This window comes from Elephas maximus, chromosome 3, assembly GCF_024166365.1.
Source record: "Elephas maximus indicus isolate mEleMax1 chromosome 3, mEleMax1 primary haplotype, whole genome shotgun sequence".
In the NCBI taxonomy this organism is placed as follows: Eukaryota; Metazoa; Chordata; class Mammalia; order Proboscidea; family Elephantidae; genus Elephas; species Elephas maximus.
Window position 1 is genome coordinate 3,160,176 of NC_064821.1, and position 23,071 is coordinate 3,183,246.

Sequence of the window (23,071 nt, forward strand, 5' to 3'; positions counted from 1 at the left end):
TTTCTAGGGAACACAATTGACCCATAACAGTTGCGTGGGCTGTGAGCTATTTGCATTTTTAAACCGTTACAAAAAGTGAGGCAGCGAACGCTTTCTAGAATGTTCCATCCAGCTTTGCTCTACAACCAGGATGGTAGCCACTAATCCCATGTGTCTATTTAAGTTTAAACCAATTAAAATGAAATAAAATATAAAATTCAATCCCGCAGTCCCATCAGCCACATTTCAAGTGCCCAATGGCCACACGAGGCTGCTGTACTGGTCTCAGCGGGGATCTGGGAGATTTCTATCATCGACGAAAGTTCTAGACAGAGCTGCAAAGGACTCTTCTGAGATGATACGCTTCCTTCAGTCTTATTTTCGGGTGTTCAAATCGCCTTTCTTCTATGAGATGATGATAGGTGGCAGCTTGGGGACACTGCCCTCCTTCGGTAAAGTAATGAGTTGGAGATCCTGTGTGGGTCCCCGTTTATTTATTTTTTATTTGCCTGGAGTCAATCTCTGGAGTTTCCCACAGTTGGGTGTGTTTGACGCCCCCTAGTGGCTGTGAGAGTCAAATGTAGCACAATTTGGGCTGCAGGTGTTTTGTGTGTGTGTGTGTGTGCGTGTGTGTGTGCGTGTGTGCGTGCACGCTCAAAGTGAGGGTCAAGGGGGCAGGGTTTCACACCTGTGCTCTAGAAGCACAGGTACATTTTGAAAGGAGTAGGTAAATATAATTCCCAGCGGGGGCCCCGAGTCATGGCAACTCCACGTGTGTCAGGGTAAAGCTGTGCTCCACTGGGTTTTCAATGGCTGATTTTTTTGGAAGTGGCTCTCCAGGCCTTTCTTCCGAGGCGCCTCTGGGTGGACATGAATCTTCCAGTCTTTCAATTAGCAGCTTAGCCTTTTGCATCAGAGATTCACTTCAAATTCAGTCCCTCCCCAGACAGAGCTTAAAAATCTAGCTTTTGGGGAAGCTGGGTGAAGGGCACATGAGACCTCTCTGTGCTGTCTTTACAACTTCCTGAGAATCTATACAATTATTTCAAAATAAAGAGCTTAAAAAAGGTAGTTTCGAAATAGTCAAAAGTTGCCGAACAGCCTGGGCAGCTTGGGGTACACGATAAGAGGCTTGCTTTTCTTTATTTTCAGTGTCTTGAATTTTAGAAAGTACCGTTTTTAGAGCTGAAACATAAATTGAATTGGGGCCCAACTCACAGTTAGGTGGTTGCTACTTTTATTTTTTAATTATAATCACCTTCTGCTAGTGTGTGTGTGTATTGACAGTTCCAACGTATTTTAGACAGTGAGAAACTCATGTTTTCATGGTTTATAGGGTTGTTAGTTCTACTTTGATAAGACCACCATGAAACCCAAAAACCAAACCCATTGCCATCGAGTCGATCCTGACTCATTACAACCGTATAGGACAGAGTAGACCTGCCCCAAAGGGTTTCCAAGGAGTGGCTGGTGACCTTTTGGTTAGCAGCCTGAACTCTTAACCACTGCACGACCAAGGCTACTGAAAACCCTTGGGAGCGCAGTTCTACTCTGACATACATGGGGTCGCCGTGAATTACAATCGACTTGATGGCAATGCGTAAATTGAGTTATTTTTCTTAATTTTATGACTTTTAGTTTTTCCTATTGTGTATTTTTGACCCAGTTTTTCAGACAGAAATGGGTCTAGATTGTCATTATGGGATGCTGTCCAGGGCTTCTGAAGCTTATCTCCCTGCAATATTGGCACCCCCGATGGAGAAGGTGGGAACTGTTGCCCCAAGGAGGTGGGAAGGTTCTCTGAGCTGCCTTGAGCAATTGTCTTCTGAACCCTGATTCTGGCCCTGGCCAGGCACTGCAGGTGAGACCAGACTGAGCTAGATTCCTCCTGCCCTCAAGGAGATGCTGGGGCTATCAGGTGACTGCAGGGCTATCTGGGGGTTACAGGGCTATCCGGGGGTTACAGGGCTATCTGGGGGTTGCAGCACTGTCTGGGAGTTACAGGGCTATCTGGGGGTTAGAGGGCTATCTGGGGGTTACAGGGCTATCTGGGGGTTAGAGGGCTATCTGGGGGTTACAGGGCTATCTGGGGGTTACAGGGCTATCTAGGGGTTGCAGAGCTGTCTGGGAGTTACAGGGCTATCCGGGGGTTGCCGGGCTATCCGGGGGTTACAGGGCTATCTGGGGGTTACAGGGCTATCTGGGGGTTGCAGGGCTGTCTGGGAGTTACAGGGCTATCTGGGGGTTACAGGGCTCTCTGGCGGTTAGAGGGCTATCTGGGGGTTACAGGGCTATCTGGGGGTTACAGGGCTATCTAGGGGTTGCAGAGCTGTCTGGGGGTTACAGGGCTATCTAGGGGTTGCAGAGCTGTCTGGGAGTTACAGGGCTATCCGGGGGTTGCCGGGCTATCCGGGGGTTACAGGGCTATCTGGGGGTTACAGGGCTATCTGGGGGTTGCATGGTGCCTACCAGCTGCTATGGATTGAATTGTGTCCCCAAGATATGTATCAAAATCCTAGCCCCTCTACCTGTGTTTTATTCTGTTGCACATAGAGTCACTATGAGTCAGAACTGACTCAAGGGCACCTAACAACAACATATCCTGGTGGCACAGTGGGTAAGCAATCAGCTGCTAACCAAGGAGTCTGAGGTTCGAACCCACCAGCTGCTCCACGGAAAAAAGACCTGGTGATCTGCGTCCATAAAGATTTACAGCCTTGGAAGCCCTGTGGGGCAGTCCTACTCCGTCCTGTAGGGTCACTATGAGTCAGAATCGACTCAGTGGCAGCTGGCACACCTGTGTAGGGAGTCCCTGGGTAGTACAAACGGCTAATGTGTCTGGCTGCTCACCAAAAGGTCGGCAGTTTGAGTCCACCCAGCAGTGCCTTGGAAGAAAGGCCTGGCCATCTACTTCCAAAAAAGCAGACCCTGAAAACCCTGTGGAGCACGGCCCTGCTCTGACACACACAGGCCGCCATGAATCAGAATCAACTCAACAGCAACTGTTGTTGTTTTTTGACCCTGGATGTGATCCTGCTTGGAAATAGGGTGTTTGTTTTGTTGTGTTAATGAGGGCGCAGCAGTGTAGGGTGGGTCCTGAACCTAACCACTTCTGCGTAACAAAAAGAGCAGTGCGGTCACAGACACACAGGGAGATGCCGTGGGAAGCCAGGCATGTCCACGGGTGCGGCTGCAAGCCCGGGAACACAAGCCAAGGAAGCCGGAACAGACATGGGAGGCCCTCCCCCCAGAGCTGTGCCCTCCCCCCAGAGCTGCACCCTGGATTCAGGCTCCCAGCCCCCTGAACTGTGAGAGGGTCCCTGGGTGGTGCAAACGTTAATGCGCCCGGCTGCTGACTGAAAGGTTAGAGGTTCCAGTCCACCCAGAGGTGCCTCAGAGGAAAGGTCTGGCAATCAATGTCCAAAAAATGAGCCCTCACACACCCTGTGGAACACAGTTCTACTCTGATACACGTTGGGCTGCCATGAGCTGAAGTCAACTTGAGGGAACTGGTTTGTTTTGGGACTTTTTTTTTTTTTAGTTATTTAAATATTTTATTTCCTAGAACTAGAAAAAAATCCCAATCACTTTCTTCTTTTATTTCTTACTTATTAAAAGTGTATAAAAAGCAATCGGTTGAATATTATCAAGAAAAACAAGAGTTTTAATCCTTTGACTCCCTCCTTAATATACTCAGTTAGTGCCTTAGTAACCTGGTGCCGCTATCACAGAAGTGCCACACGTGGGCGGCTTTAACAAAGTGAAATTCATTCTCTCACAGTCTAGGAGGCCAGAAGTCTGAATTCAGGGTGCCAGCTCCAGGGGAAGGCTTTCTCTCTGTGTTGGCTGGGGGAAGGTCCTTGTCATCAATCTTCCCCTGGACTAGGAGCTTCTTAGCGCAGGGACCCGGGGTCCACAGGAGGCGCTCTTCTCCTGGCTCTCGTTTCCTGGTGGTATGAGGTCTCCCTGTCTCTCTGCTCACTTCTCTCTTTTATAACTCAGTAGGGATTGACTTAAGACAGAACTTAATCTTGTAGTACAGCCAGAATGCTCCTTACAAGCAGGGATGGCTAGACTTCATCTCACATACTTTGGACATGAGGAGGGATCAGTCCCTGGAGAAGGACATCATGCTTGGTAAAGTAGAGGGTCAGAGAAAAAGAGGAAGACCCTCAATGAGATGATTGACACAGAGGCTGCAACAAGGGGCTCAAGCATAACGATTGTAAGGATGGCGGGGGACCGGACAGTGTTTTGTTCTGTTGTACAGAGGGTCGCTGTGAGTCGGAATCAACTCGACGGCACCTAACAACAACAATAACAATCTTGTAGATTGAGTCCTACCTCATTAAAATATCTGCTACTAATCCCAGCTCATTAACATCATAGATGCAGGACTTAAAACACATAGGAAGATCACATCGGATGACAAAATGGTGGGCACACACTACTGGGAATCGTGGCCTAGCCAAGTTGATGCGCAGTTTTGGGGACTACAATTCAATCCATGACAGACAAGGCATAAAACTTTGGTTTAAAAAGTGAGATGTGGTTGGGTTTTTTTCCCAAGTTTTCTATAATAAGCAACATTACTTTTATAATAAAAATTCTCTGTTAGGCAAATCTTTGTTATTACTATTTTTTTTTAAATAATTTATCTTATTTGCTGTTGTCGTTGAGAATGTACACAGCAGAACACAGACCAGTTCAGCGATTCCCACAGGTACACTTCAGTGACATGGATTCCATTCTTCGGGTTGTGCAGCCATTCTCAGCCTCCTCTTCTGGGCAGCTGGTTTTTTGCATGATGAGAGAGAAATTTCTGTTCCTTGAAGCCACCTGCTTGCGGTATCAGTGTTTCGGCAGCCCCAGGTAGCTAGACACCAGTCTTGCATTGTACCTGGGGGCAGGTACAGTGCTGAGTGACCAGGGAATTCGTTACCAAACAGGACACGTTGGAGAATTGAAAAGAGGGAGCTATATTAATAATCACTCAGGATAACTGGCGTAAACAGGGACTGTCCCACCCATTGGGGTGTCAGGCCACCCCACTGTGGGGAGCGATTGTCCCCGGGCCCACAGTTGGGGGCGGGCTCAGCTGCGCCTGGAGTCCCACAGCCAGGCTCTCTCATGCGGCTCTGGTCTCGTCCGCAGCCTTCCCTTCTGTGCAGGGCGTGGACGTGGAGCACATGGCCCGGCTGCGAGGGATCCACTATGCCAGCAGCTTGCAGCAAGAGAACTCAGACTATTACCGCGTGCTGACGTCCACCCTGGAGACACTGGTGAGTGGGGCCTGTGCTTGGGGGCAGAGAGGGGGCTCCTGGGAGCAAGGGTGGTGTTATGGATTGAATTGTGTCCCCCAAATATGTGTTGGAACCCTAACCCCCAGTGCTATGGATGTGATCTCATTTGAGAAGAGAGTTTTCTTTGTTATGTTAATGAGGGTAGGAAGGGTCCTTAACCTGATCACTTTTGAGATACAATAGAACCTGTGCAAGCTGAAACCTGTGTTAGGCAGAAAACCGTCAGAGAAGAGAATTCAAATATTTTCCACTGAAAAGAGTGATAGAAAAGTAGTAAGGCTTCACCCTGTCGAAGATGGAAAACTTGAGAGGCCTGGAAAAGCGAGGCAGTCCCAGGGAGTTCCGGCTCTCACAGGTTTCCCCGTATAAAAAGAACAGATTAGACACAGAGGCAGGCAAGCTCCAAAGGGGAAAGCCAGATGCCACGCAGAGATCCCCAAGGTGCTGAGAACGCTAGAGAAGCTGAGACCCAATGTCAGAGAGAGAGCTGTCCCCTAGATCCGACACCCTGAACTCAGACTTCTACCCTCCTAAACTGTGAGAAAATAAATATCTTTAAAGGCACCCCCTTGTGGTTTTCTGTCACAGCAGCACTAGGGAACTAAAACAGTGGGCAGCGTCAAGAAGGTTCCGGTGGCCGAAGGATGAGGAGTTGCTGGTGGCAAGGAAGGCAGGTGGAAGGAGACCCAGGTAGAGGCTGTAGCAGGGGAAAGGCTTTAAGGCAATGTCTTAGCCTGGGTTCTCTAGAGGAGCAAAACCAGTGAATTTCATATAGATATACAGAGAGAGAAATTTACCTCCAGGAAACGGCTGACGCAGTTGTGGGGGCTGGCAAGTCCTAAAGCCGTGCGTCAGCAGGAGGCTGAAGGCTTCTGCTGGTTCACACGTTGCAGGGACTGGCAAATCCGACATCTGCAGGTCAGGCGGTAGGCTGAAGGCTTCTCGTGCCCCAAGAACCAGAGGTCAAGCAACAGGAAGAGTGCAGAGTTCAAAAAGAGCCAGCTTTGCCAGAACAGTCATTTATATAGTGGAGGCAGGCCCCACCCCTAAGGAAGCACCCCTTTCAACTGGTTGGCTGCTCACCTCACATCACAAAATGGAAGATGATTACAGAGTGTCTGCCAAACCACTGAGAATCCCAGCCTAGTCAACTTGACCAGCAGCATTAACTGTCACAGGCAGGAAGGCTGGACATGTTGGAGGGACAGGATGAGCTGGAGTGGCCAGAGCCGAGTGTGCACAGAAGAGAGTTGTATTCTGAGAAGGTTGACTCAGGCAGGCTTGTAGGCCATGTTAAGTGCCAGCGAGTAGATTCCGATTCATAGCAACCCTACGCGACAGAATAGAACTGTCCCAGAGAGTTTTCTAGGCTGTAATCTCTATGGGAGCAGATCAGGTTCCAACCACCAACCTTTTGGTTTGCAGCTGAGCACTTATCCGGTGCACCACCAAGTCTCCGTAGACCATGTTTAAAGGCTTAAAATTTTATTCTAGTGGAGAAATCAGAACCCTCATACAATACACTGCTGTTGAGAATGTAAAATGGTGTAGCGACTGTGGAAAACAGCCTGGTATTTCCTCAAATGTTTAAACACAGAAATACCACATGTCCCAGCAATTCCGCTCCTAGGTAGAGACTCAGAAAGACTTGACAGCAGGGACACGAACAGATACCTGCACACTGGTATTCCCCGCAGCCCTACTCACAGTGGCCAGAAGATGGAAACAACCCAAGAGTCCATCAACAGATGATGGATAAACACAACGTGGTCTGTCCATGCAATGGAATCTTACTGAGCCGTAAAGAGAAATGAGGTCCTGATGCACGCTGCAGCATGGATGAGCCTAGAACACGTGACGCTCAGTGAAATAAGTCAGACACAGAAGGGCAGTTGTTGGACGATCCCACTCTTATGAAATACCTAGAGTAGGCAACGCATAGAGACCAAAGCTGATTAGCAATTACCAGGAGCCGGGAGAGGGAGAACAGGGAGTGAGTGCTGAATAGGTGCTGAGCCTCTGCTGGGTGGTGAACAATCTGGGAATCAATCACCGTACAGCAAAATGAAGGTCATTGATGGCATTGAGTCGTCCGTGACAAAATGGTGGAAATGATCGATGTTTTATTCCATATATCCTACCATAATAAAACTTTTAAAAATGAGAACTTCCTCTAAATAAAAGTGGTGATATAATGGGGTATATAAATAAAAAATAAACCCAAAACTCCCATTGCCTTCAAGTTGGTTCCGACTCACAGCAACCCTATAGGACTGAGTAGAACTGACCCATAGGCTTTCCAAGGCTGTCATCTTTACAGGAGCAGATCGCCCGGTCTCTTCTCCTGAGGAGTGGCTGGTAGGTTCCAACCACCAGCCTTTCAGTTAGCATCCGAGTGCTTAACCACTGCACCACCAGAGCTCCTAAATAAGGCTACGATGAAGTTAAACAAACACAAGGAATGAAATTCTGATATACACTACACGGCTGAGCCTTGAAAACATGATGCTCGAGGAGAGAAGCCAGACGCAGAAGGACAAAGCACGTATGGTCCCGTTTACAGGGACTGTGCAGAGCAGGCTGGTCCACAGGGACGGAAAGTGGATCCCTGGGTGCCAGGGGCTGGGGCTGGGGAGAGAAGGAAGCGGCTGCTGATGGGCTCGGGGTTTCTCTTAGGAGTGATGGGGTGTTAGGGGACTAGACGGTGGCACCAGCTGTACAATACTTTGTTGTTGTTCGGTGCCGTCCAGTCGGTTCCGGCTCATAGCAACCCCATGTACCACGGAGTGAAACACTGCCCGGTCCTGCACCTTCCTCACAATCGTTGTTATGCTTGAGCCCATTGTTGCAGCCGCTGTGTCGGTCCACCTCCTTGAGGGTCTTCCTCTTTTTCGCTGACCCTGTACTCTGCCAAGCGTGATGTCCTTCTCCAGGGGCTGATCCCTCCTGAAACATGTCCAAAGTATGAATGTAACTAACGCGACACATTTGTATACTTAAAAATGATTAAAATGGCAAATGTTAAAACTCACTGCAGTCAAGTCAATTCTGACTCATAGCGACCCTATAGCAGAGAGCAGAACGGCCCCAAGGAGTTTCCAAAGAGTGGCTGGTGGATTCGAACTGCCGACCTTTTGGTTAGCGGCTGAGCTCTTAACCACTGCACCACCAGGCCTCCAAAATGGCGAGTGTTTGGTGATGTATACTTTACCACCATGAAAAGAAAGAAGGAGGAGATTTTCCATAGAACATGCCCTCCTTCCCCAGCACCCCAAACACAGGACAGAGCCCCCCACGGGACCCAGTGTCCACGCTGCAGATGTCGACGTGTAGTGCTGTGGTTTTGTTGCAGTTTTTAAGTAGCTTCCAGAAGACGGAGCTGGAGGCCAGCTGCGTGGGCTGCACGGTGCTGAGTTACAGGTGAGTCAGAGCCTCCTCTGGGGTGGGGGCACCTTGGCAGATGCCTGGGAGATTCTGGAAGATTCCAGCAGAGAGGAGCCCTCCCTGAGGACTTCTTCCCCACCTACAGGGATGGAAACACCAGCGTCCTGGTGCGGTTCCGGCTGCACTTCCTGCTGCGAGCTGTCCACACGCTGAGCCTGGGCATGGAGGAGCAAGTCCTGCAGCAGGGGCTGCGGGCCAGGCTTGGGGACCACGGGGTCCCCCTGGCTGCCTACGGCACCATCGTGTCCGCCGAGCTCACTGGTGAGTGGGAGACAGACGGAAATACTCAGGAGGTGCTGGCAGAGGAGCCAGGGGACCCCTGCTGTGTCGCTGTGGTTTGACGTTGTGTTAAACTTCGTCGTTGCTGTTAACTGTGGTTGTTAGCAGCTATCTTAGTTACCTCCTGCTGCTATATCAAAAATACTACAAGGGGGTGGCTTTAACAGAAATTCATTTTCTCACAGTTTAGGAGTTTAGAAGCCCAAATTTAGGGCACTGGCTCTAGGGGAAGGCTTTCTGTCTTCTGGGCCTGGAGGAAGGTCCTTTCCTCTTCTGAGCTTCATCTCCTGGGCAATCTTCATGTGGCTTGGCATCTCACTTCCCCCATCGCTGCTTCTCCTTCTGCTTGCTTGTTTAGTCTCTTTTATATTTCAAAATAGATTGACTCAAGTTCCACCCTAATCCTGCCTCATTAACATAACAAACACAACCCATTCACAAATGGGATTATGACCACAGGCAGAGGTTAGGATTTACAACACATCACACACACACACAAAAAAGCGGAGGTTAATTACATTAGATCACAAAATGGAGGACAACCAGACAATACTGGGAATCATGGCCCAGCCAAGTTGACCCATGTTATTTGGGGACACAATTCAATCCATGGCAGGAACTTTTTCCCATCAAGGGTAAGGAAGTAAATATTTTCAGCTTTTCGGGCCAGACAGTCTCTGTCTTGACAACTCAATCTTGCTGTTGCAGCACGCGAACAGCCACGTGTAAACAAATGGGCATGACTATATGCCAATAAAACTTTATTTACAAAAACAAACAGGGGGCTGGATTTTTGGCCCAGGGGTTGTAGTTTGCAGACCTCGGTATAGAAAAAAGAGTAAACGCTATGCTAGAAAATTCTGATTCAGTTGTGATTTGCAAGCTGGAAATCAGTTCAGACTGTGGTCAGATTTTAAAGATTTTTGACCGTGATCTTGCTCTTCAGGACACTCGACTTGAGGTCTTAGTAACCATGACACCAGTGCTGTCTTATAGAACTTTCCATGATGGTGGAAATGCTCTAGATCTGTGCTGTCTAGCATGGTAGCCACCAGCCCCACGTGGCTATTGAGCGCTTGTCACGTGGCCCATGTGACTGAGGAACGGGCAGTTTCATTCGATTTCACTTTAATGATTTGAATTAGAATTTAAGCGTCTCTCCTACTGAACAGCACAGCCCTATGCTTTGTTCCGCCAACTGCTGGCAACGAGATGTTCTCAAAAGAATTTTGCTGCTAACTGGATGAGCTGATCTTTTCTCCCTTTCACTGCAGGAAGCCAAATGGAGCCACTTACAGAAAGAGACTTAAAATCAGGTATGTTCTTCTCTCTGGCGAGAGCTCCTTGCCATCAGCTCCATCTTTCTGCCTGCATTTGCCCCCTCCATGGCTCCCTAAGACTTCTTTCCAGTGAACAAATAAAATCCCTAAACCAAACCAACCCCAGTGCTATTGAGTCAACCTCAGCTGATGGCGACCCCACGTGAGTCAGAGCAGAACTGTGCTCCACAGGGTTTTCAAGGGCTGATTTTGCAGAAGCAGATTGCCAGGTCTTTCTTCTGCAGCACTGCTGGGTGGGTTTGAACCACCAACCTTTAGGTTAGTAGTTGAGCGCAAATCATTTGCGCCATTGGGCAAATATTAGGTTTTTTTTTTAAATAATTTATATTATTCTTCTTGTCGTTGTTGAGAATATACACACCAGAACATATACCAATTCAACAGTTTCTACACGTACCATTCGATGACACTGAGTTGTACAACCATTCTCACCCTCCTTTTCTGAGTTGTTCCTTCCCTATTAACATACACTCACTGCCCCCTAAGCTTCCTATCTAATCTTTCAAGCTACTGTTGTTAATTGTATCCCACATACCACATAGATAGTTCTTAAAAGAGCACACATTCTTTACTAATTAAGCTAAATTATTGTTTGGTTTTAAGAAAACTTCAGGGGATATTTTTTAGTTTAAGGTTTAAAGTTTTCTACCACAATAGTTTCAGAAGTACATACAGCCTCCGTGGCTCCAGAAAGTCTGGAGTCCATGAGAATTTGAAAGTCTGTTCTGCATCTTCCCCCTTTTGATCAGGAATCTTCTATAGAATTTTTTATCAAAATGTTCAGTAATAGTAGCTGGGCACCACCCAGTCCTTCTGGTCTCATAGCAAAGGAGACAGTTGTTTATGGAGACAGTCAGCCACACATTCCATTTCCTCCTCCTGGTCCTGACTCTCCTTCTTCCTGTTTCTCCAGGTGAATAGAAACCAATTGTTGTGCCTTGGATGGCCGCTTGCAAGCTTTTAAGACCCCAGGCACTATGCAACAAACTAGGAGGTAGAACAGAAGCTCTAAACAAGTTATCAGATCAATGCCCCATGAAATCATGACCCTAAACCTCCAAACCAAGGAACCAAATCCCATGAGGTGCTGGGTTGTACATAAGCAGCCTCACCAGCTACTTCGTTGCTGTTGTTGTAAAAATATCTACCACACAACTTTTGCCAAATATTGGTCTTGCTCCCCAGCCTCCTGTGGGGCAGATAGATTCACAGTTCTGTGTGAGCAGAGAATTTAAAGGAGGAGCCATTTCGAATTACACGTGGTGGAGTGTGATTAAAAGAAAACATTGTTTTTTGGAAAAGAGGCAGAAGGCTATCATTAAAAAAGCAGAAAGGAAAAAGAAGAGAGTGCTGGTCACCTGGGATCTCATCACTGGTAATATTTTGCTGACGTCAGTTCCAGATAACTCAGCACATATGCACAGATGAATTTATTTAGCTTCACACCAGTGGTTCTGTGAGCATGTGGTACTACTATCTGGCCATGGTGCTAGCTGAAATTTCCATGCTAATTCTTTGCGCTAATTCTGAGAATATTATTTCAGAAATAGTCAGAGCTAAGGAAATAGGGTCACTGTGGGTTGGAACCGCCTCAATGGCAACGATTTTAAGCAAACGAGAGAAGCTTTCTATGCTCTGAGTTTCTGAGTGAAGAGTGTTGCACCACTGAGGCCGGGAGATATGGTGACGTGCAAGAATTTGGTTCTTCTATGTCCACAGGTCATTGTCCTGGAAACGCCTTTTCCTGTGGGAACAGCCAGTGTGTCAGCAAGGTGAACCCAGAGTGTGACGACAGAGTGGACTGTGCCGACGGCTCCGATGAGGCCCACTGTGGTCAGTCTGGGCTGGATTCCAGGCCACGTCCCCTTCTCAGGGTCAGCTGACACCATGTAGCTCAAGATCCAACCATGAATCCCATTGTTGGCATAGGTTATCTGGTGTGGCCCAAGTCCCCACCATGAATTCCATTGTTTGCATAGCCCATCTGGTGTAGTCCAAGGGCTCATCATGAATCCCACTGCTGGCATAAACCATCTGGGGTAGCACCAGGACCCTACCATTGTTGTCATAGACCATCTGCGGTAGCCCAAGCCCCCCCCCCCACGGATCCCTTTGTTGGCATAACCCATCTGGGGTGACCTAAGGACCCCTACCATAGATCCCACTGTTGGCATAGACTATTTGGCCTGGTCTAAGCCCCCACCATAAACCCTATTGTTGACATAGACTACCTAGGGTGGCCCAAGACCTGAGGTATAGAAAAACACTTTGATCAGGGAAGGTATTCCAAGCCTTTAGAAATAATCATCTAGGTGCTAGTCAAGGGCCAAATTTTCTCTGGAATGTGGAGAGTTTGGACTACCCAGGCCTGCTAAGTTTACCCTTTACTGTGCAGCAACATTAGCTGGGATCAGGACGCCAGAAGGAGGGGTCCTTGTGGGGAGGAGGATGAAGAAAAAGTCTACCAGACAACCAGAAGCATGAGAGAGCAAAGATTCAATTCTTTGATTTATCAGTCAGCTCAGCTCATATTCATCTCAGGGGCATTTGTGAGGTTCCCACCCTGAACCCAGCAGCCATTCGTAAATGATACAGCAAAGTGTAACATGGCGGGCAGAGGGAAGAGGCCGGGCTGGGGGAGAGAGAGGCTTCCTGGGGAGAAGCCTTTCTTGTGCCTGTGACCTTGGATGTTTGACCTCTGTGGGCACACGAGGCAGCTGAAAGACGTGAATGGGGTGGGAAGGGGAGACCCCAGAGGTGTCAGGAAGGTCAAGTTTGAGGGACATCTGTTGCCAGGTGAAAACCCCAGGTTCTGCTTGGCACGACTCATTACAGCCAATAAACAAGAGGCCGAGTTGGGAGAGTAGAAAGGCGCCTTCATTTTGTTGTGCAAAGAAGGGATCAGTTGGGGCTACTGCCTCCAATACTGCTCACAGACAGCTTGGGGAGGTGGGTTTTTACAGAGAGCAGACAAGGAAACGTAAATATATCATGAATATTCAGGGTTGACCTTTGAGCAGGCATCCAGAGCTTGGGAATGACAATGCATTTTCTCTAGACAAGAGTTTGATTCCCTGGGAAGGAGGAAGAAGTCGATTTTCCTTCACTAGCATGTTAAGTCTCCACCCGGAGGCGGAGCGTTCATCTGTATTTTGCAATTCCTGAGCTAAAAGGTCACTTAAAGTGCTAAGATGGCATTGAAAATCTGCTAAAACCGCTTGAGGCCAGCCATGGCCGTTCTGTGGTTATCTTGTCAGGGACAATTTCAGAAGAGTGTGCAGCTTATTCTGCCCAGTGTAGGATAGGCCAGAGCAGGTGTCTCCTAGAAGGGCTGACCCCTGAGGCTGCTTGTCTCACCTTGAACTTGGGGGCAGCTGAGATGAGAGACGCTGAGACGCACGGGCCCAGCGGGTTCTTGGGGTCCTGGTTGGTGACCTCCTCTCTTGCAGACTGTGGTTTGCAACCTGCCTGGAGGATGGCCAGGAGGATCGTGGGCGGTGTGGAAGCGTCCCCAGGGGAGTTCCCGTGGCAAGTCAGCCTCCGTGAAAACGACGAGCACTTCTGCGGGGCTGCCATCGTGGGCGCGAGATGGCTGGTGTCTGCCGCCCACTGCTTCAACGAGTAAGGCCCCCTCCTCGGGCTCGCATGTCCAGCTGGCTGTACCACAGGGCAGAGGCTCGTACAGGGCCGGCCCTTCTGGGCTGAGTCACCATCGGGCACCTTTATCTGTAATTAGTGCCATAAGGGAGCCGTGGTGGCGCAGTGGTTAACAGCTCGGCTGCTCACCAAAAGGTCGGCAGTTGAAATCCACCAGCCACTCCTTGGAAACCCTATGGGGCAGTTCTACTCTGTCCTACAGCGTCACGGTGAGTCAGAATCGACTCGACAGCAACGGGATTTGGTTTGGTGCTGTAAGGGACTCCCAGGAACAACAGCAGGACAGTCTCTCGTCTTGGTAGTTCTTGAGCTGCGGAAGAGCATCCTAAGGATGATAGTGGGGGCAGTGGTGGTTCAGGGGGAGAATTCTCGCCTTCCATGCAGGGGACTCGGGTTCGATTCCTGGCCAATGCACCTCACACACGGTCACCACCCGTCTGTCCGGGGAGGCTTCCGTGTTGCTGTGATGCTGAACAGGTTTCAGCGGAGCTTCCAGACTAAGGCAGACTAGGAAGAAAGGCCTGGTAATTAATTTGCAAAAATCGGCCAATGAAAACACTGGGGAACCCAGTTCTACTCACACACGTGGAGTTGCCTCAGTTGCCTCACCCTCATCCCGGCCCTGTTAGATTCTGTCTTTATTTTAAAATTTGATATTTTGTTCATCTTGGGTATTTTTGCATGCATGTTGATATTTTATAATAGTGCCTTACAATATTATTTGTCTCAGTGACGGGATTTGGGGCCTCCCCTCAACAGCGGTGCCCAAGGTGAGTGCCTCGCTCTCCACGCCCCTCCCCGGCCCTGGTCCACGGGGGCTCTGAGCTGAGCCTTTGCCCCTGCAGATTCCAGCACCAGACAGAGTGGGTGGCCTACGTGGGCACGACCTACCTCGGTGGCTCGGAGGCCAGCACCGTGCAGGCCCGGGTCTCTCGGATCATCAAGCACCCCTTGTACAACGCCGACACGGCCGACTTCGATGTGGCGGTGCTGGAGCTGGCCGGCCCGCTGCCCTTCAGCAGACACATCCAGCCCGTGTGCCTCCCGGCCGCCTCGCACAGCTTCCCACCCCGGAAAAAGTGCCTCATCTCCGGCTGGGGCTACCTCAAGGAGGACTTCCGTAAGCGTGTCTTGTTTGATCTCGTTTATTATTTTGTGTGTTGCGGTTTTTATTATTATTATTATTTTTTTTGGTAAAAATATACACAGCAAAACCCACTCCCATTCCACCGCTTCTAGACAGACTGACCAGGGAGTGACGTCAGTCACATTCTTCACATTGTGTCACTGTTCTCCTTATTCCTGTTCTCTTTGTTTCACTTCTGTTGACTTAAACTCCCTGCCCCCCAAACTTCTCATCTGTGCTTTAAAATAGCCATTGAAGATGAATGGATAAACAAACTGTGGTACACACACAGAATGGAGTATTGCCCAGTGACAAAGAACAACGATGACTCCGCAAAGTATCTCACAACATGGGTGAATCTGGATGCCATTATGCTGAGTGAAATAAGTCGATCACAGAAGGACAAATGTTGTATGAGACCACTACTATAAAAAACTCATGAAAAAGTTTACACGCAGAATGAAACAATCTTTGATGGTTACAAGGGGTGGGGATGGAAAAATACTAAATAGATGGTAGATAAGCGGTACCTTTGGTGAAGGGTAAGACAGTACACAATACTGGGGAAGCCAGAACAACTTATACAAGGCAAGGTCATGGTACAAACTCCCTGAGGGACCAAACTGCTGGGCTGAGGGCTGTGGGGACCATGGTCTCAGGGAACATCTAGCTCAATTGGCATAATATAGTTTATAAAGAAAATGTTCTACATCCTACGTTGGTGAGGTCGAAGGTTCGAACCCACCAGCCGTTCCAGGGGGGAAAGATGTGGCCGTCTGCTTCTGTAAAGATGACAGCCTTGGAAACCCTGTGGGACGGTTCTACTCTATCTCACAGGGTCGCTATGAGTTGGAATCGACTTGATGGCCATGGGTTTGTTTTTTTATTTTGGTTTAAGCACTCTAAAAGGAGTCCCTCAGTGATGCAAACAGTTAAGTGCTTGGTAGTTAACTGAAAGGCTGGAGGTTCGAACCCACCGGAGGTGCCTCAGAAGAAGGGCCTGGTGATCTCCTTCTGAACGGTCACAGTGTAACCAAACAAGGGCTCTTGTCCTGTGCTGTTAGCCAGTCAGAATAAGACAGATGTCACACCACCGGTCGCAAGGGAAACAAAAAGTGGAAATTTGTTGTTTGTACAAACAAGGAGCAAAGTGGGGCCTAGCAAAGGAAAGACCACACACTCCCAGCCCAGGAGAGCTTGGAGCTTTTATTCCCTCCAGTCCCCGGGGGGCGGACTGGCACCCAAAATCTGACATCCCGGCCCCTCCCATGTCCGTATTTGGAGATCCACGTGCTCAGTCCTCTTGCAAAGGAAGGGAACTTCTCGCTTTGCAAATGGCCTCCGGTGTAGCTGTGTGCTATGGCAACTAAAAACAACAAGCCACAAGCTAGTCTAGCGAGTGTATGAGTATATGTAGATGTTGTCTATAAACGACTATCGTGCCTGGGGTCGGGGAGTCCCTGTGTAGGAAGCCCTGTTGTTAGGTGCTGTCGAGTCGGTTCCGACTCATAGCGACCCTCTGCACAACAGAACAAAACACTGCCCGGTCCAGCGCCATCCTTACAATCGTTGTTATGCTTGAGCTCATTGTTGCAGCCACGGTGTCAATCCATCTCATTGAGGGTCTTCCTCTTTTCCGCTGACCCTGTACTCTGCCAAGCATGATGTCCTTCTCCAGGGACTGATCCCTCCTGAAAACACGTCCAAAGTATGTAAGAGCAGTCTCGCCATCCTTGCCTCTAAGGATCACCCTGGCTGCACTTCTTCCTAGACAGATTTGTTCGTTCTTTTGGCAGTCCATGGTATAGTCAATATTCTTTGCCAACACCGCAATTCAAAGGCGTCCATTCTTTTTCAGCCTTCCTTATTCATTGTCCAGCTTTCACACGCATATGATGCGATTGAAAATACCATGGCCTGGGTCAGGCGCACCTTAGTCTTCAAGGTGACATCTTTGCTCTTCAACACTTTGAAGAGGTCCTTTGCAGCAGATTTGCCCAATGCAATGCATCTTTTGATTTCCTGACTGCTGCTTCCATGCCTGTTGTTTGTGGATCCAAGTAAAATGAAATCCTTGACAACTTCAATCTTTTCTCCGTTTATCATGATGTTGCTCATTGTTCCAGTTGTGAGGATTTTTGTTTTCTTTATGTTGAGGTGTAAGCCATACTGAAGGCTGTGGTCTTTCATCTTCATTAGTAAGTGCTTCAAGTCCTCTTCACTTTCAGCAAGCAAGGTTGTGTCATCTGCATAACACAGGTTGTTAGTGAGTCTTCCTCCAATCCTGATGCCCCGTTCTTCTTCATATAGTCCAGCTTCTCGGATGATTTCTTCAGCATACAGATTAAACAGGTATGCTGAAAAAATACAACCCTGACGCACACCTACCCTGACTTTAAACCAATCAGTATCCCCTTGTTCTGTCCAAACAACTGCCTCTTGATCTATGTAAAGGTTCCTCATGAGCACAATTAAGTGTTCTGGAATTCCCAGTCTTCGCAACGTTATCCATAGTTTGTTAAGATCCACACAGTCGAATGCCTTTGCATAGTCAATAAAACACAGGTAAACATCCTTCTGGTATTCTCTGCTTTCAGCCAGGATCCATCTGACATCAGCAATGATATCCCTGGTTCCACGTCCTCTTCTGAAACCGGCCTGAATTTCTGGCAGTTCCCTGTCGATATGCTGCTGCAGCTGTTTTTGAATGATCTTCAGCAAAATTTTGCTTGCAGGTGATATTAATGATATTGTTCTATAATTTGCACATTCGGTTGGATCACCTTTCTTGGGAATAGGCATAAATATGGATCTTTTCCAGTCAGTTGGCCAGGAAGCTGTCTTCCATATTTCTTGGCATAGACGAGTGAGCACCTCCAGCGCTGCATCTGTTTGTTGAAACATCTCGATTGATATTCCATCAATTCCTGGAGCCTTGTTTTTCGCCAATGCCTTCAGAGCAGCTTGGACTTCTTCCTTCAGTACCATCGGTTCCTGATCATATGCCACCTCTTGAAATGGTTGAATATCAACTAATTCTTTTTGGTATAATGACTCTGTATTCCTTCCATCTTCTTTTTTATATATATATATATAATTTTTATTGAACTTCAAGTGAATGTTTACAAATCAAGTCAGTCTGTCACATATAAGTTTATATACACCTTACTCCATACTCCCACTTTCTCTCCCCCTAATGAGTCAGCCCTTCCAGTCTCTCCTTTCGTGACAATTTTGCCAGCTTCCAACCCTCTCTACCCTCCCATCCCCCCTCCAGACAGGAGATGCCAATAGTCTCAAGTGTCCACCTGATACAAATAGCTCACTCTTCATCAGCATCTCTCTCCTACCCACTGCCCAGTCCCTTCCATGTCTGATGAGTTGTCTTCGGGGATGGTTCCTGTCCTGGGCCAACAGAAGGTTTGGGGACCATGACCGCCGGGATTCCTCTAGTCTCAGTCAGACCATTAAGTATGGTCTTTTTGCGAGAATTTGGGGTCTGCATCCCACTGATCTCCTGCTCCCTCAGGGGTTCTCTGTTGTGCTCCCTGTCAGGGCAGTCATCGGTCTTCCATCTTCTTTTGATGCTTCCTGCGTCGTTTAATATTTTCCCCACGGAATCCTTCACTATTGTAACTGGAGGCTTGAATTTTTTCTTCAGTTCTTTCAGCTTGAGAAACACCGAGCATGTTCTTGAAATCTTCTCTTCAGCTTTTTTACTTCATCAGTTCTTCCTTTTGCTTTAGCTGCTCAACGTTCATGAGCAAGTTTCAGAGTCTCCTCTGACATCCATCTTGGTCTTTTCTTTCTTTCCTGTCTTTTCAGTGACCTCTTGCTTTCTTCATGGATGATGTCCTTGATGTCATTCCACAACTCGTCTGGTCTGTGGTCACTAGTGTTCAATGCGTCAAATCTATTCTTGAGATGATCTCTAAATTCAGGTGGGATATACTCAAGGTCATATTTTGGCTCTCGTGGACTTGCTCTGATTTTCTTCAGTTTCAGCTTGAACTTGTATATGAGCAATTGATGGTCTGTTCCATAGTTGGCCCCTGGCCTTGTTCTGACTGATGATATTTAGCTTTTCCATCGTCTCTTTCCACAGATGTAGTCAATTTGATTCCTGTGTGTTCCATCTCATGAGGTCCATGTGTACAAAAAACAGTCACCCTTTATTTGGTGAAAAAAGGTATTTGCAATGCAGAAGTGGTTGGTCTTGCAAAATTCTATCATTCGATCTCTGGCATTGTGTCTATCACCAAGGCCATATTTTCCAACTACTGATCCTTCTTCTTTGTTTCCAACTTTTGCATTCCAGTCGCCAGTAATTATCAATGCATCTTGACTGAATATCAATTGAGATGTTTCAACAAACAGATGCAGCGCTGGAGGTGCTCACTCGTCTATGCCAAGAAATACGGAAGACAGCTTCCTGGCCAACTGACTGGAAGAGATCCATATTCATGCCTATTCCCAAGAAAGGTGATCCAACCAAATGCGGAAATTATAGAACAATATCATTAATATCACCTGCAAGCAAAATTCTTCTGGAGATCATTCAAAAACGGCTGCATCTAAGATGCAGCAATTGGTCTCAACCCACCTGGAGCAAAGGAAAATGAAGAACACCAAGCCCACATGACAACTAAGAGCCCAAGAGACAGAAAGGGCCACATGAACCAGAGACCTACATCATCCTGAGACCAGAAGAACTAGTTGGTGCCCGGCCACAATCGATGACTGCCCTGACAGGGAGCTCAGCAGAGGACCCCTGAGGGAGCAGGAGAGCAGTGGGATGCAGACCCCAAATTCTCATAAGAAGACCAAACTTAATGGTCTGACTGAGACTGGAGGAATCCCGGTGGCCATGCTCCCCAGACCTTCTGTTGACACAGGACAGGAACCATCCCTGAAGAAAACTCATCAGACATGAAAGGGACTGGTCAGCGGGTGGGAGAGAGACGCTGATGAAGAGTGAGCTAATTATATCAGGGGGCCACTTGAGATTGTGTTGGCAACTCTTGTCTGGAGGGGGGATGGGAGGATAGAGAGAGAGGGAAGCCGGCAAAATTGTCAAGAAAGGAGAGACTGAAAGGGCTGACTCAAGACGGGGAGAGTAAGTGGGAGTAGGGAGTGAGATGTATGTAAACTTATATGTGACAGACTGATTGGATTTGTAAACGTTCACTTGAAGCTTAATAAAAGTTATTATAAAAAAAAAAAAAAAAAAAACGGCTGCAGCAGTATATCGACAGCGAACTGCCAGAAATTCAGGCCGGTTTCAGAAGAGGACATGGAACCAGGGATATCATTGCTAATGTCAGCAGAGAATACCAGAAGGATGTTTACCTATGTTTTATTGATTATGCAAAGGTGTTTGACTGTGTGGATCGTAATAAACTATGGATAGCATTGCGAAGACTGGGAATTGCAGAACACTTAGTTGTGCTCATGAGGAACCTTTACATAGATCAAGAGGTGGTTGTTCAGACAGAACAAAGGGATACTGATTGGTTTAAAGTCAGGAAAGGTGTGTGTCAGGGTTGTATCCTTTCACCACGCCTATTTAATCTGTATGCTGAACAAATAATCTGAGAAGCTGGACTATATGAAGAAGAACAGGGCATCAGGATTGGTGGAAGGCTCATTAACAACCTGTGTTATGCAGATGACACAACCTTGCTTGCTGAAAGTGAAGAGGACTTGAAGCACTTACTAATGAAGATCAAAGACCACAGCCTTCAGTATGGATTACACCTCAACATAAAGAAAACAAAAATCCTCACAGCTGGACCAATAAGCAACATCATGATAAATGGATAAAAGGTTGAAGTTGTCAAGGATTTCATTTTACTTGGATCCACAATCAACAGCCAGGGAAGCAGCAGTCAAGAAATTAAAAGATGCATTGCATTGGGTAAATCTGCTGCGAAGGACCTCTTCAAAGCATCGAAGAGCAAAGATGTCACCCTGGAAACTAAGGTGCCCCTGACCCAAGCCATGGTATTTTCAATCACATCATATGCATGTGAAAGCTGGACAATGAAAAAGGAAGACCAAAGAAGAATTGACGCCTCTGAATTGTGGTGTTGGTGAAGAATATTGAATATACCACGGACTGCCAAAAGAACGAACAAATCTGTCTTGGAAGAAGTACAACCAGAATGCTCCTTAGAGGCAAGGATGGCGAGACTGCACCTTACATACTTTGGACATGTCGTTAGGAGGGATCAGTCCCTGGAGAAGGACATCATGCTTGGCAGAGTACAGGGTCAGTGGAAAAAAGGAAGACCCTCAATGAGATGGATTGACACAGTGGCTGCAACAATGAGCTCGAGCATAACAACGATTGTAAGGATGGCTCAGGACCGGGCAGTGTTTCGTTCTGTTGTGCATGGGATCACTATGAGTTAGAACCGACTTGACGGCTCCTAACAACAACAACATGAGACCAAATGGTCAACAATTATTTTAAAACAAAGATGAGAATGTTAGGGGGCAGGGAAACTAGATTAATGGAAATGGAACAACTAGAATGGAAATAATGAGAACGTTCACACGCTGTGAAGAATGTAACCCATGTCTCTGAATAACTTGTGTAGAAATTGTTGAATGGGAACCTAAACTGCTGTGTAAACCACCAAAAACACAATAAAATATTATTTAAAAGAGAGGGGGATGATAATGGAGAAGAATAAGGCAGGGATGGGGAGCAAGCAGAGGACGGGCCAAAGTTTTAAATAGGGAGGTCAGACGAGGCCTTGTTGAGAAAGGAGGTGAAGGAGGCAGCCACACAGATACCACAGCATGTACAAAGGCCCTGAGGTCAGAGCATGCTTGGTGGGCGAGAAGAGCATGTACAAAGGCCCTGAGGTCAGAGCATGCTTGGTGGGCGAGAACAGCATGTACAAAGGCCCTGAGGTCAGAGCATGCTTGGTGGGCGAGAACAGCATGTACAAAGGCCCTGAGGTCAGAGCATGCTTGGTGGGCGAGAACAGCATGTACAAAGGCCCTGAGGTCAGAGCATGCTTGGTGGGCGAGAACAGCATGTACAAAGGCCCTGAGGTCAGAGCATGCTTGGTGGGCGAGAAGAGCAGCAAGGAGGCCCCTGAGGCTGGGGTTGATCAGGATAGAGGGGGAGCAAGGTTGCACTGTTGAGACTTGGGCTTTTGTGCTGAGCCAGAGGGGAAGCGCCAGTGGGTTTGAGGAGAAGGACGGCCACGATCTGATTTAGCGTTTTGAACGAGCACTGGCTGCCGGGCTAAGACTAGATTTCAGCAGACAGGTTACAGAGTAACAGCAGAAGCAGGACGACCAGCTGCGAGACAACTGGGATGACCCAGGCAAGGAATGATGGTTGCCTGGCTCGGAGGCGAGGCGCGGGCAGATTCTGGATATATTTTAGGGGTCGCATCGATGTGCAGCAAGAGAGGGTCGACTGGAGGCTGGCTCCGAGGTTTGGAGCCAGAGAACCTGCAAAGATGGAGCTGGCATCCCCCGAGGTGGGGGAGGCCGACAGAGCAGGTTTGGGAGGGGAGCTAGGAGCCCAGGGTAGATGTGCTAAGTTTGATGCCTCTTGGCTTTCTGGCTGGAGAGTGTTAGCTGTGGGCATTTGGGGCATCTTTGGGCGGTGCAAACTCTGAAAGCACTTGGCTGCTCACCAAAAGGTTGGCAGTTCAAGTCCACCCAGAAGCCCCTCAGAAGAAAGACCTGATGATCTGCTTTTGAAAAATGAGCCGCCGAAAACCCCACAGTTCTCCTCTGACACACCTGGGGTCACCATGAGTCAGAGTCGATTCGACACACTTTTTTTTTTTTTTGCCCTTTGCTAGTCTTTGAGCTGGGTGCTGCTAGCAGTCCTGTTTGCAGCTGGGGAAACCGAGGCACGGGGTGACACCTTTCAGCCCCCAGCTCGAGGCATCTGCCTAGGGCTGCAGAGCCTG

At 48.0% G+C, this 23,071-nt stretch overlaps 2 protein-coding genes across 3 annotated transcripts in view; one reads left to right on the forward strand and one right to left on the reverse strand.

Moving 5' to 3' along the window:
- The window catches only part of TMPRSS9 (transmembrane serine protease 9), a 64,177-nt gene that overhangs the window by 21,710 nt on the left and 19,396 nt on the right, over positions 1 to 23,071 (forward strand). For both annotated transcript variants that reach the window (XM_049876293.1, XM_049876294.1), the window contains exons 3-9: positions 5,134 to 5,261; positions 8,635 to 8,702; positions 8,812 to 8,987; positions 10,280 to 10,321; positions 12,065 to 12,178; positions 13,795 to 13,966; positions 14,848 to 15,122. In XM_049876293.1, the coding sequence (XP_049732250.1) occupies positions 5,134 to 5,261; positions 8,635 to 8,702; positions 8,812 to 8,987; positions 10,280 to 10,321; positions 12,065 to 12,178; positions 13,795 to 13,966; positions 14,848 to 15,122 (975 nt within the window). The remainder of the gene's footprint in view (positions 1 to 5,133; positions 5,262 to 8,634; positions 8,703 to 8,811; positions 8,988 to 10,279; positions 10,322 to 12,064; positions 12,179 to 13,794; positions 13,967 to 14,847; positions 15,123 to 23,071) is intronic.
- TIMM13 (translocase of inner mitochondrial membrane 13) overlaps positions 7,208 to 23,071 on the reverse strand; it is a 36,643-nt gene continuing 20,779 nt past the window's right edge. Inside the window, exon 3 of the mRNA XM_049876339.1 lies at positions 7,208 to 8,228. Coding sequence (XP_049732296.1) covers positions 7,980 to 8,228 — 249 coding nt within the window. The 3' untranslated portion in view covers positions 7,208 to 7,979. The remainder of the gene's footprint in view (positions 8,229 to 23,071) is intronic.